The sequence below is a fragment of the Egretta garzetta genome, unplaced genomic scaffold, assembly GCF_000687185.1.
Source record: "Egretta garzetta isolate BGI_Z169 unplaced genomic scaffold, ASM68718v1 scaffold161, whole genome shotgun sequence".
Classification (NCBI taxonomy): Eukaryota; Metazoa; Chordata; class Aves; order Pelecaniformes; family Ardeidae; genus Egretta; species Egretta garzetta.
The window spans coordinates 1415335-1428528 of NW_009258754.1; the positions used below are offsets into that span (position 1 = coordinate 1415335).

General features: G+C 38.0%; 1 protein-coding gene across 1 annotated transcript in view; it reads left to right on the top strand.

The window, feature by feature from the left end:
- Window positions 1-85: 85 nt before the first annotated feature.
- FARSB (phenylalanyl-tRNA synthetase subunit beta) overlaps window positions 86-13194 on the top strand; it is a gene marked incomplete at its 5' end in the record, with an annotated part of 41639 nt that continues 28530 nt past the window's right edge. The window contains 13 exons of the mRNA XM_009649133.2: window positions 86-347; window positions 977-1032; window positions 2229-2383; window positions 2921-2993; window positions 3480-3595; window positions 4090-4240; window positions 5492-5600; window positions 7969-8039; window positions 9358-9419; window positions 9507-9558; window positions 11107-11168; window positions 11598-11805; window positions 12231-12311. Coding sequence (XP_009647428.2) covers window positions 86-347; window positions 977-1032; window positions 2229-2383; window positions 2921-2993; window positions 3480-3595; window positions 4090-4240; window positions 5492-5600; window positions 7969-8039; window positions 9358-9419; window positions 9507-9558; window positions 11107-11168; window positions 11598-11805; window positions 12231-12311 — 1458 coding nt within the window. The remainder of the gene's footprint in view (window positions 348-976; window positions 1033-2228; window positions 2384-2920; window positions 2994-3479; window positions 3596-4089; window positions 4241-5491; window positions 5601-7968; window positions 8040-9357; window positions 9420-9506; window positions 9559-11106; window positions 11169-11597; window positions 11806-12230; window positions 12312-13194) is intronic.

The following is a 13194-nucleotide window of genomic DNA, read 5'->3' on the forward strand; positions in this document are numbered from 1 at the left end:
AAACCCCTGACGGGCGGCGGAGCGGCCCGGCCGTCCCCCCACAGCACCCCTTCGCTCGTTGCCGATCCCGTGTCCACGGAGCTGAACTAACCCGCGGGGAAGCCCAGGCTCCAGACCAGCAGTGGTATCCGTACCGGGGCTGCTCCCCAGCCGTCCGCTCCTCGCGAGCCCACGGCCTGCCAAAGCCGTGGATTCTGCCTGCGCCCTGCAGGCCTTTGCCCAGGCACACGCTGTTCGAGCCCAAATCACTCAAGAACTCGGAAGCACACGTTTCCAAATCGCGGGGTCTGGTTGGAGTTTTGCTGTCTGTTTTAGGAACTGGTTAAATCAGAAAGTAGAGGGAAGAGGTGGGAGCTGGCAAAGCAAACAATTAATCCCGTGTTTTCATTCAGCGCTTCTTCCCCACCTCTTTAGAAATGTGAAATAAGAACTGTTTGTTTGGCTGAAAGAGCGTTTAGGATGTCCCTGAACTAAAGCAGCGGTTTATCTAGCCCACACTGGAGCTGGCAGGCTCTTAAGACGCACGGGTGCAAATCCCTATTTTCATATCAGGGTTGTGTTAGTTGCATATCATAACACAGTTGATGCAACCTCGGTAGGACAAGCTGACTGATTAAAAAAGTAGCTGTTGGTGGAAGCTGTCCAATTACTCCCTCCTGTTTTCATTATCTGTTCAGGCCAGACTTACTCCGGCCAGCTTGGCTGAGGAGCTGCTGGTGAAGCTAGGCTCCGAGGCTCAGAAGCCCTTGCTGTGACTGTGAGAATAATGTGTCAATAAATGCAGCCTGTACTAAAGAAACTGCTACTCAGGTGCAAACACAAGCAAAATTCTTTAAATTACTTTTACCCTTTTTTTTTTTTTTTTCAAAATAGCATTTGATATCTTGTTTGAAAAGGTTCAAAACACACACACACAAAAAGACTGTAAAAGTCTGAGGTATTTTTATTAACCAAAATTCACCTTCTTTCTTCACAGCTGATGAAGAATTTAATGAACTTTGCTTTGAATTTGGTTTGGAGCTTGATGAAATTGTAAGTAACATTTTTATTTGTTACTTTCTCAGTAGATGTGGTTTACTGACAGCATTTATATTTGGTAAGAGTTTGTACTGCATTATTTCCAGAGTCTTCTCTGGTCCAGTGTTGGCCAATGCCCTCTAGCACGTACCAACAAAATGTCTAGGCAAGGTTTGGAGGCTACCACGCCCCAGGTATCCTCAAAATGCAGTGTGCACAAGACCTGAAGGTCCCCGTGACCTATACAGTCTTTCAGCAGCACTGCAGCAGGCTTTTCATCCTGAAACATTCTCATAAGTCTCCATACCACAGGACAGAATACGTAACACATACCTTTAGGTTCTTGTTGTAAAATACTGTTGTAATAGACTGTATCAACACAGGTGTTTCAAATCTGAAAAGAAAAATAGACATTACAAAAATTACCATCTTGGAAGCAAGAGACCCCAGGATGGCATGTTGCTATACTTTATGGAGGTCAGCAGTCTGTGCCACTTGGTCTTTGGTCTCTGTCCCCATTTTATTTAGCAGCATAAATGGCCACAGACCACATACTGAATACATTTTACAAGAACTCTTTGGCTTTGTTTTGTGTGCATTCTTCTGTGCAATGTCTACAAAAATGTGTTTGTCCTGGACATTGTTACCCAAGTTGTAACTAATATTTATTATGTAACTTATATTTAAAGTTTTGATTTAGATTCTGTACTTGCAAAAATTTTCTGGCCCTGTTAACTGTATCCATGTAAACCTTGTTCAAGTAGACCTGTTTTGGTTTTGCTTTTTAATTTGAGTTAATTGATCTTTTAATTATGTTTATGAAAAGACATCTGAACTTCATATGTTATGCTTTATTTCAGAATAGAGTTGATATGACAAGTCATTTGCTGATCTATTGCCCAAAATAAGGTCTCAGTTCTCTACTGGGATCTGCTAGCCTGGAGACTCTTGCTTCTATAATCTCTTTTTTAAAAATTCAAATTCTAATAGCGAATTTTTCTCTCAGTATACTGCACTACAATCTCTGAAACTGAGAAAGATTTATACTTTACATCATTTCTGGTATTTGGTGTGTCCGTTTGCTGTATAAAGCCACATTGCACCTTTACACTTCTATTTAATACAATTTTTCCAATTATATTATGTCACTATCATACTGCTGTCAATGTTAAGATATTTCATGTTAGAAAGACAATTTTGCTTAATTTCAGACATCTGAGAAAGACATTATAAGTAAAGAAAAAGGCGAAGAAAAGGCAAAGGGTGCATCTGATACCGTTCTCTACAAAATTGATGTTCCTGCCAACCGTTATGATCTTCTTTGCCTTGAAGGGTTGGTCCGAGGACTGCAGGTCTTTAAGGAAAGGTAATGCAGAGCTGTAAGATTTTTGTGTGGTTTGTTATTTGTTTAAATGAGTCCCTTTGTGGTCAATAAACAAACTTGCCACTTGTTTGGGTTTTGAGTACAATCTCATGTGTAGAGCAGATTGGTCAGATGTTCCTCCGGAGAGAATCTATTGTGTATTTTTAAAATATTAGACTAGAATGTTACTGGGTTTGGGATCTGTTCTAAAACTTTTTCAACTGCTGTTCCATTTGAGACTTATCCTCTGTAAAGAACTCCCGCAGAGGAACTTCTTTGTGGTCCTCTGTAATGAATACCAAACCAAATAATTTATTTCACTTTTCTGCTATGGCTTTATCTTCTTGAGTCCTTCCTTTCTAGTACAGTAATCTTTACGATTCTATAGAAAACAAGTTTTAAATAGTTAGCTAATTTACATGCCAAGAAATGTTAATAAGAAAGTTTTCTACATATAACTGTTGCTACATTTCTAAAGTTTCCTGCATTTGCGGAACTTACTTTCTTTTGGTTACAGACTTATTTCTGGTTTTATTGTAGGATCAATCTCCCTATGTATGAAAAGATAATACCAGCTCAGGGTGAAGGTCAGAGGCTGATTATCACTGAAGAGGTAAAAGTGTTTACTTCTCCTTTGTAAATTTATTGAGAGTTTCTGAACCAGCAAGATAGGTATTGGTACCAATTTTATAAGAGCAGTGAGACTGGAAACCTTATTTGCAGAACAGGAGCTAAAGAACTTAAATATCTCTACACGTTGTCATTTATTTTTAGGGAAGGGGAGGGGGAGGAACAATAGACAAATTATTTTGGGTGAACCTAGTAGCTGATCCAAGTCAAATTTTCAGATGCTCACATTGCATTGACTTTCTGGGCCATTACACACTATACTGGAAACCTCCTTGTCTCTACCAGACCTGGAGTGGGTTTGTTTGGGTTTTTTTCCCCTCTGGGATTCTGATGTCTTTCCATAAATCTTCCTTTTGATTACTACTTTACAAAAGAGGCTTTTATGAATAAAAGTGCACATTTAATCAGTTTTAGTTTTGTATATTCTGTGTACTTGAAATTTATAACGTGTTGCTGTTGTAAATTGCAGACTGTGCAAGTCCGTCCTCATGCTGTAGCTGCAGTCCTACGTAACATAACTTTTACCAAGGAACGTTATGATAGTTTCATTGACCTCCAAGAAAAACTACACCAAAATATTTGCAGGTTAGTGCTTAAATTTAAAGTTGTGTATAGTGTCTACATGTATGATTTTATCACATGTTAAGAATGCACGTCCCTACTGCAGAGAAGCATTATATATATGCTAATATTTAATTATAATCTTTATAATATTTGGTTTTATATCTATGCCAATATGTTTTATTTATAGCGGCTCTTGTGATCCTTCTCATTTCCTTGCCTGTTTCTGCCTGCTCTCAATACTTTTAAACATAAATAGCTGTTACAGCTCCCACAAGAGTTGAGAAAGAAGCGTTTTGCAACAGTCGCATTGGATTTGCCTTTTGACTGTTAGGTGTGTTGTTAACATTCGTTAAAATGTTATTTGTGAAAATAATTTCTAGGCTTCTCAAAATTGCCCTTCTACTTTTTCAGTAGGTTCTATGAATGCATAGGAGCATAGAGCATCATGAGATGCAATCTCAAAGGAAATCCAAATATTACTAGTAAAAACATTATTTTGCCTTCTTTATCTCTAGGAGAAGAGCATTAGTAGCAATAGGTACCCATGACTTGGACACCATTTCTGGTCCATTCACTTATACAGCTAAAGCACCTTCTGAAATTAAATTCAAGCCCCTGAATCAATCCCAGGAGTACACAGCTTCACAAATTATGGATCTGTATAGGGTAAGTGGGATTTCTAAGACTTGTTGCACTAAATGCAGGAAGATAAATTTCCAAGGCTTAATGTCTCTCAAATCCTTGTTATTAAGAGTTGTTCTTAGAAATAAAACACAGTTATTTTCTGTAGCTTCAGCCAGTGAACATTCCACATTTTGCTTATTAATGAGAAATGCACAGTAATACTTTATTTTCTGTGAAAGATATATCATGGTGGTTTGTGGCTAAGCATAACTCTTAGAATAGCGGGTTTGATATTAACACTCTGATTTATCAACACGAAGACTGCTTTTCGTGATGCTCTTAATAATACTGTAAAAGGGTTGTTTATTTATCTTATCTACACTGGTAAGATATTCAGTGTACAAAGCTGAGAAAAACCTGGGATAAATAATACCAGCTTTTTTAGTGTTACTTTAATTTGGCCAATTTACTTGGGGAAGATGTTGAATCATTTACTCAACTACACATTTAGGCAAGTGTAGCTGTGTGAAAGGCTCATGTTAAGTCTGGCACTGCTCTTGGCCCAGCATCCTGATGAAACCAGGTAAATGCTAGGAAAAGATTCTATCAGGTCTAATTTTATGACGTTTATGTGGGCCACTTTATAGAATTATAGAACTAAATGTCAGCATTTGAAAACGATACTGTTATCACTGTCATTACTATATACATCCCTGCTGGAGCACACACACTGGTCATAGAGAAAGAAATTCTCAAAGATCTCTGACTAAAGATGAGAGCTAGGAAACAAGGGGTATCAGAGACACTAAAAGTAAATGATGTTTTTGGTACAGTGTATACCCATGTCATTGGAACAGATGTAAATTTTGTATCTAATTTAAGCATAAATGTGTCAGTATTCAGCAAGGTATAATTAAAAGTATTGTAGTGTTAATTCTTGTAGAAGCTAATCACTTCAAAGGAAAGTTCCTATAAACTAAGGATCTGTGCCCATGGCTTTGGCAATGAAAAGTCTGCTGTGGTGAACAAGGGCACCGTTTGGACAGCACGACCTGTGCATCTTTGAGAGAATCCGTAAAGAAATAATTTTTAACACTTCTGAAGAAAACCGAAAATCCAGTTCTCTCATTTCAAAGTTTTTCCTGCTGCTGAGAGCAGATAGCTTTTTACTAGCCCTAAGCTCTGTCCTTCCCTCTTTCAAAATTCCTGTTAATCCCTCAGCAAAGAATTGTGGCACTATGGAAGTTCACAAGTGAGCTAATGTGAAATTTAGGTTGTGCTTTGTTTCTTCAGACTGACAGTCACCTTCGGCACTATTTACACCTAATTGAAAACAAGCCACTTTATCCTGTCATTTATGACAGCAATGGGGTTGTTCTGTCCATGCCACCAATCATCAATGGTAAGATTACTTACAACTAGTTCATACTGTTGCTGCTATTTTATGTGTGAGTCAGAGTGTCTAACAGAAACATTGACATGTAATAAGGATTAGTCTGTTTTCTTACAATTGTTTCACTTACAATTTCATACAGTCTTCTTTCCTTCTTTCAGTTTAAATGCAGTCAAATTTTTTGTTCCTTCCGTAGGCTGCTAGTGTTGGCTCTTTTCTCATCCTCTTCAAGAAGATGTAAAAGTCCCCCTGCAAACCTCTGCGTTTAGCTTCTCATACCCTTCTAGAACTCAAGAAAGTCTCCTTGTGACAGGAACCTTTGTTAGGACAGCATTTGTTTGCATACATAAACATTGTTCATCAGACATTTGGCTAAAAGAAGCATGTAAGAAATTATTTTGTGAACTGGTAACTGTAACAGTCTGCTTTGTACTCCATTTTTTGTGGTCACAGTAGGGAACTTTTCACCTAGGTCTTAAGCCCTGTGTATTTAACAGCAGTGTGGACCAGTTCTTGTGGATCCTTTTGCTATCACACAAGCAACTCCAGAAGACTTTAATGCCTAAAAAAGAGTAAATTGGTCTAGACTTTTTTGCATTGTTTCTAAACGTGGTTTTCCTCTGACTGCAAAAGAAACTATGGGTGATTTTTGAGAACCATGTTTACTGAAGCCAATTAATGGCACGGCAAGAAATACTCCTTTAACAAAGATATTTCAGTATACCTCTAAGTTTAGGTCAAGAATCAGTAACTTGCCCTACACTGACCGAAAAAATCTGCAGCAATCATCTCTTTGGATGTATTTTTCCTACTTGACCCTATCCATATCTTAAACGTCTAACCCAAATCTTCTTAAAAGGGAGCTCAGACTCTGGCAGGGACTGGTAAGAACAACTGTTCTCAACTGAAGGTGGTGTCAACCACTGTGTCTGATACTTCTTTCTTAGGCTCATTCCAACGTTGGGGTGTTCCATGTATAAGCATTGCATATTGTTTACATTTTATCAGTTAGAAAGGTTGAGCTAAATTTAATACCTGTCTGTATTTTAAGGAACAGTATTTGGAGAAGCTTCCAGGCTAAATGTAGTTTTTAAACAGATAATGAAAGGTAAACATCTGTATTGGTTTTTTGGATTATCTACAAGCACTTAAGTCAAAGGTTATATTTGCTTTGAAGTGAGTCCAGAAATGCTGAATATATTCCATCTGCAGTGAGGTACAGCACAGCATCAAAGGGAAGGGCACACAAGATCCCTCAGTCTTAAGATCTTCGGCGCATGTAACTTTCAGTCTAGCTGTGACCTAGTTTCTCGGGTAGGAAACTAAAACACAGAAGCTGAACAACTTGCTCAGGGTCAAACAAAGGAAGCAAGAATGCCCGTATGTATCCAAGTGTTCTCTTCCCTTTGCCTCCTGTGGGGTGCATCTGCATTAGTGAATGGTGCCATGAAAGGCGAGAAGGACAAAGAGGTTGGATTTGGCATGATCCCATACAATTCTAGGAATGTTTATGTCCATGCTGCAGGGTTACCAGCAATTAAATTCATTCAAGGTATGCACCTAACAGGCAATACGAGGCAGATTTCTGTACAGCTGGTCTCGATTGCTTGTGGCTTACTAACAGAACCCCACTTTTGTAGGGAACCCACTACGGGGGGACTACATCCAATTTGCAAGAAAGACAATTCAGGTGATGCCTCTAAGTGTGTATTCTACCGTGCTGCTTCCAGATGAGAAACAGTTTTGAGTGCATCAGTGATGTGCACACCTCATGACCACGCTTCCCAGTATAGACACAAAGCAAATTCATGCCTAAAAGGAACCCATACTAGGACCTGAATCTCTAATGTAGACAAGCCCATCGTGTATCAGCAGACAGTGTCAAGAGATCTGGGTATTCACAGAAGTAGCTATGGCTATTCATCAGTCTAAGTAACTTTCTAAAAACTATGTAACTCGTTCCTGTCCAAGGCTGCTTTGTTAACACACATCACACATCAAATGCAAATAAGTTACTAAAGTCAGGAACGATGAGATGGAAGTGCAGAAGCACTTGCAACCAGCAGATGGCCGCTATTCTGCTGGTTTGCTTTTTCAAATGGATACTGACATACCTGCAGGTTTGTGTGTCTTTCAGTGTAGAGCACAGCCCAGTCAGTGAGTCTGGTCTGTCTTTTTCCTCTTTTTGATGAAATTTAAAAATAAAAAGAACCCATATTTTGGTAAGAATTGTGAATATTGGTGCAGTAGACAGTGGCTTTTTAAGCTGCAGAAGATGACAATGATCTTTCTGAATCACAAAAGCAGTCAGTATTGGTGTCATTGAAAGAGTAGTAATAACATTTCTTAACATGTTTTTGTTCTTCACATGTTTTAGGAGATCATACAAAAATTAGCGTGAACACCAGAAATGTGTTTATTGAATGTACAGGCACAGATATTACAAAGGTAAATTCATCTTTCCTGCTTTTGATATGCTGCAATATCACTGTTTTCCCTTTGGGTGGCAGGGCTCCAATACAAAGACCTACAATAGCCAGGAATTTACTTTATGGAGCCAACCTCCATTTCAAAAGGGCAGGATAAGTTGTAGGACTACATGGAATTCCCTCAACACAGTTTTAGGCTTGCTCTACAGACAGTGTAGTATTTTCATTGGATTTTGTTTTTACTGTGTCTTTACATTGACACCAAGTGTTCAGCTTGTACAAGAAAGTCATTTAAGTAAATTAGCAGCTTTTTTGTTGTTGAGCACTTTTTCTAAATCTGAAAGGCTTCGAAAAAACATAAAATGCATTAAGACTGCCTATTTTGCCAGAATGGTCTTTGTAATGAATCATTTTGTCTCCTCCTTGAAATTTGGGCTGAGGGAAGGAAGATGATACTTTTTCTTCGTAGTTATCTTTTCCAAGCAGGGATGCTGTGCAACTAATTGTCAAATCGAAGCCTTGCCATATGGAAATTCTGTAACTCAAAGCTGAAGCATGAAAGCCTAGCAGCGATAATTGCCTGTTCTTGAATACAGGTTGTGCATTCGTTGACAGTTTCCCTGAAGTGTGTATCTTGATGCTTAAGAGCAAAACCACTTTTAACTTACCCTACTACATAAAGATAAGTTAATGACACAAATTTGCATGTTGGGGAGTAGCTTCTAAGCAAACCAATAAATAACTGCTTCTTGCTACTGCTTGCCTTGATAGTAAAAATAAAAATAGTGCTGTTCATGTGAAAGAAATTACACTGCGAGGCATCAAAAAACAGCCCTTAGAGATGGAGAAATTGATCTGAATCTCATGATTATGTTCTGTGATAGTAATCTCTTCAAATATTGACAGTGAAACAAAAGATTTTGCAGATGAGGTTATTTGATAATACATTTCTAAACAATGCAGTCTTCCAGTCCCTACATTCTTACTTGGAACTTCAGTGGAATGACTAATTAGACTAAAGGTTGGGAAGACCCAGTTCCACCTGGTAATAAAGACCCTGCGTATCTTCAGAACAGAGTTTAGCAAAGACATACAAATGCTTCAGAACCTTGAAAACCAAAGATTTCAAGTTTTTGCGTAAATCTCTTTGCAGCAGAACAAACTTTTTTTTAAAATCAGTCTAGTATTTTAGACTGCTGGGATTATGGTTGTTATTAAATAGAACAGAATGAAGAGCGTGTAAGACTATTTGTTTCCCCATTTTATGTTAAGATACTTTGTCTACTTCAACGCAAGTAGATGACAGACTTCAATGTGATTTATTTTTTATTTTGTAGGCAAAAATTGTTCTTGATATTATAGTCACAATGTTTAGTGAATATTGCGCAAAGCCATTCAGGTGAGTATAAACCTCCAGTCAGAGAGATGTTGCATTTGGGCCATGTGTTAAAAACATTTTTTACTGCTGTTTTTCTGTCTCTCTCAGTGTTGAAGCTGCAGAAGTAGTTTATCCTAATGGGAAGACCCACATCTATCCGGTAAGCATAGCGATATGGTATCTCAGTATCCCTGGGGAAAGGATTTTATTTACACAAAGTCTGGTAAGAGTCTTTTTCTGCAGAGGCAGTATATGCTGGTGCTGGGGTATAGTGTAAAAGCTCACCTTGGCACTATCTGTGTATTAGTGAGTCCAGGCCTTTTCTAACCCCACGAAAAATAACTCCAGCTCCCCCTTATCTAGGAAACTCATTCTGAAGCTCCACTAATTTATGATAAGGCGAAAAATACAGCCTCACTGACATAGCCTGATACTGCAAAAAGCAGGGTAGGGTTTAAAGTTACGAGTGGTAACCACTATTGTTGTTTAGAGTTCATGCGATACAAACCTTTTCAGGAACAAGTAAAGATTACAATCAAAGGTCATAATCTGTGTCTAAAGCCTTTAAAACCTACGTGTTCCAAATCAGGAAGAACGAATGCAGGAAAAGGTCCTTCAGGCTTAAACCAGTGGACAACTGAAATCAGCCTCAGCATAACTTAATTATCAGATCTGGAAGCTTTAATGCCTTTCAGTTAAAATAACCTTGTAACACTGGATTTTTCAGTCTTTCACTTTATATCCAACTACATGAAGGTCTACAGGGCAGGATGTTGACTTCAAGTGCATGTTTGCCTGCATTCAGCGTCCCAGGCAGTAATGGGGTCTTACTTTTTTTGTTCTCTTAATAAGTATAAAGAAAGCAATTCCTCCTGTTTCCTGAAAGTAACTGAAGACAGAGAGATCTGGTTGAGTTCATAAAATCAGATGTATCGAGCAAGTACAAACTGTTTAGAGGGAAGGAAGCTTATTTTTACTGAGAGTTTTTCTAGTGGTATATTACCTTTCTCTTTTAGCAATGTCAGCTTTAATCAACAGGAGACCTAAAATCCCAAGGAGATATCCAACAAAACAGAAATATGTGCAGTAACCAAAGTATCTTCCCTAGATAAAATAGAGCCCAAAATCCCCAAAGTCTTAGATGCTAAGGTTTTTAAGGATTTGTATATGTAGAAGTTTAGAAACACCCCTAAGTAAATACATACAAAATAACTTTATTAAATATGTTGCAAACTTTGTAAGTAAAATACCAGTAGATATTTCTGTGCCAATATGGAAATAGAAAGTTTTCTTTCCTTTTCCTCCTGAAAGTCATTTGATCTATACTAGACCATGAGATCTCATGCATGACCAGTCACTGCTTTAGGGCTTTGACTTAGGATGAACTGGTGACTAGAAACTTTCAGAAACTCTTACTACTTGCATATATCAGAAATTATCAGAAGTTTCAATAATAGGGATTTCATGCTGCATTCAACCTTCTAGCTTAACCGAGAACAGCTTTTGCATCATGTACTATAATATGTTTTCAAGAATCCTGTTATTTTAAAATATTAAGTTTAGCCTAATATTCTACACTTGTCTTCTGTGGATGTCATTTTCATATCATAATTAGAAGAAGCTAGATTACTAAGATGTCAAAATCAAATCCTCTCTGGTAGAAATGGCAGTCATTGTGTATGCTGAAAAGCTCTGTCTGTCTTTTTAGGAACTGGCTTACCGAAAAGAGAAGGTGAAACCTGAACTTATTAACAAGAAAATAGGAATCAGGTGTGTTACTGCAAATGAAAACATAGTTTTTACTCATAAACATTGATCATGAAAAGGGTACTAGAAAACATTGATTATTGCATTGTTTTAAAAATGTTTACACTATGCGATTTTTTTTTTAAATTTATCAAAAATTCAGGGGTTATCTTGGGTAATTAGATCAACTCTGTAAGACTTCTTCCCCTGTTTTCAAGGGAAGTGAATGATTCTTTATGGCCTCACACAACTGTTACAAAGCAAAGAAAAATGACCGTCTCAGGAGTCAGAATCTGATCTGGTTCTGATGGAATGCTAAGTCTGTGTACAGTCCATAACGCACTGGGAGATTCTTCAGGATATAAGGCAATGCAGCAGAAACATTGATTACTTTAAAAAGTCAATCGATACAGTGCAAGATCCATAAATTACTACTCTCTTATTTTGTTTCAGTGAAACTCCATCGAGCCTTGCAAAGCTGCTGACTAGGATGTGTTTGAAGTCACACGTCACAGGGAATGGGAACAATATAGAGATTGAAATCCCTCCTACCAGAGCGGACATTATCCATGCATGTGATATTGTAGAAGATGCAGCAATAGCTTATGGTTATAACAACATTCAGATGACTATTCCGAAAACGTACACCATAGCTAATCAAGTAAGATTGCCCCTTCAAATAAACGCTCTGTTGTCAGTAAATGACTAGTGCATGCCAGAAGGGCTTTGGGGAAAACAGAACCTAGGAATTAAATATTTTGACATGCTTTGCCTTGAGAAGTATTTACCATGGATAGGATACAAAACAGATGCCCCACTGATCTGAATAAGTCCAAGACCAGTGGTTGCTGGTACTTGAAAAAAGACAGGGTTTAAGTAGGGAGCCCATAGTAAATCTCTAATTGGGAGATTCATTTCCTCAGGCAAGCCTAAAGGCAGCTGGCTGACACTTTCAAAAATTTTAAGCGCACAAGCATAGTACCTCCCTAGTGAATTCATCGTAATGTAACAGGCAGAATCACCTCGGGAAAGAATAGGAAAATGCTTTTAGATGGAAGTTGAAAACTGTTTTTTGTTTCATTTTAGCTCCCCCTCAATAAGCTCACAGAACTTCTGAGACTGGACTTGGCAGCTGCTGGATTCACTGAAGCACTTACTTTTGCCCTGGTATATTATATTGATTTTGTATTTTTCTTAGTTGTGTGTTGGAACAGCGATGCAGCCCAAACTGCAGAGGATGGTCTGAAGATATGTTGTTGTATAAATGTACCAGTATTATCTGTTACTGTTTTGGCAGGTAATTGTTTCCTAGTGCTTCAGAATTACAGTATAATATTTTATGAGTTTGTCGGTCAGAAAAATTGAATGAGTCACCGTTAACGTGGCACGTAGTTCTAAGTATAGAGGCAAAAATGGCTGCTGAAGTACTGGTTTTAGTTTAACTTGATAGGATGAAATTGTAAGACAGCAAGTCTCTCTCGAGACTTTGATCACCAGAAGTGAAATGCATCATAGTTTGATAACCTGGAAAACAAATATAAAAATTAGTACTTCCTGGTGGATATTGCTACAGTTTAGAAATGACCCTGTTTCTATCTGTCTCCTTTTAGTATTGTCACGTGCCTACAATTCCTTGCAGTAGATACCAAGCTGATCTGATATGTAGTTATTCAGTCAGCAAAGAGTTTATTTTAAGGAAACCTGTAAGAAAGTTATAATGCACACTCAGGGGACACAAATTCCTCTGTAAATTTCACCACAGGTGGGTTTTTTTTGCATGGAAGAACAAATCAAAATATAGTAATTGTTTTTGCCACCAGCTGCAGGTATTATTCATATTTGTTACAGCCATGCAAGTAGTCTTTTACAAGAATTAGGACTCTGCAGAAGCATGTGCCACTCCAGTACTAACAGCTGGCATAATTTCTGATACTGAAATTTTGCAGCATAATTGTTTTGTTGAAATTAAATGTTCGGTAGGAAACACCATCTTTGTTATGGCCACTTGTTCATACCCCTTTGCCATAGCTGTGAATGGGAAAAGAGAATC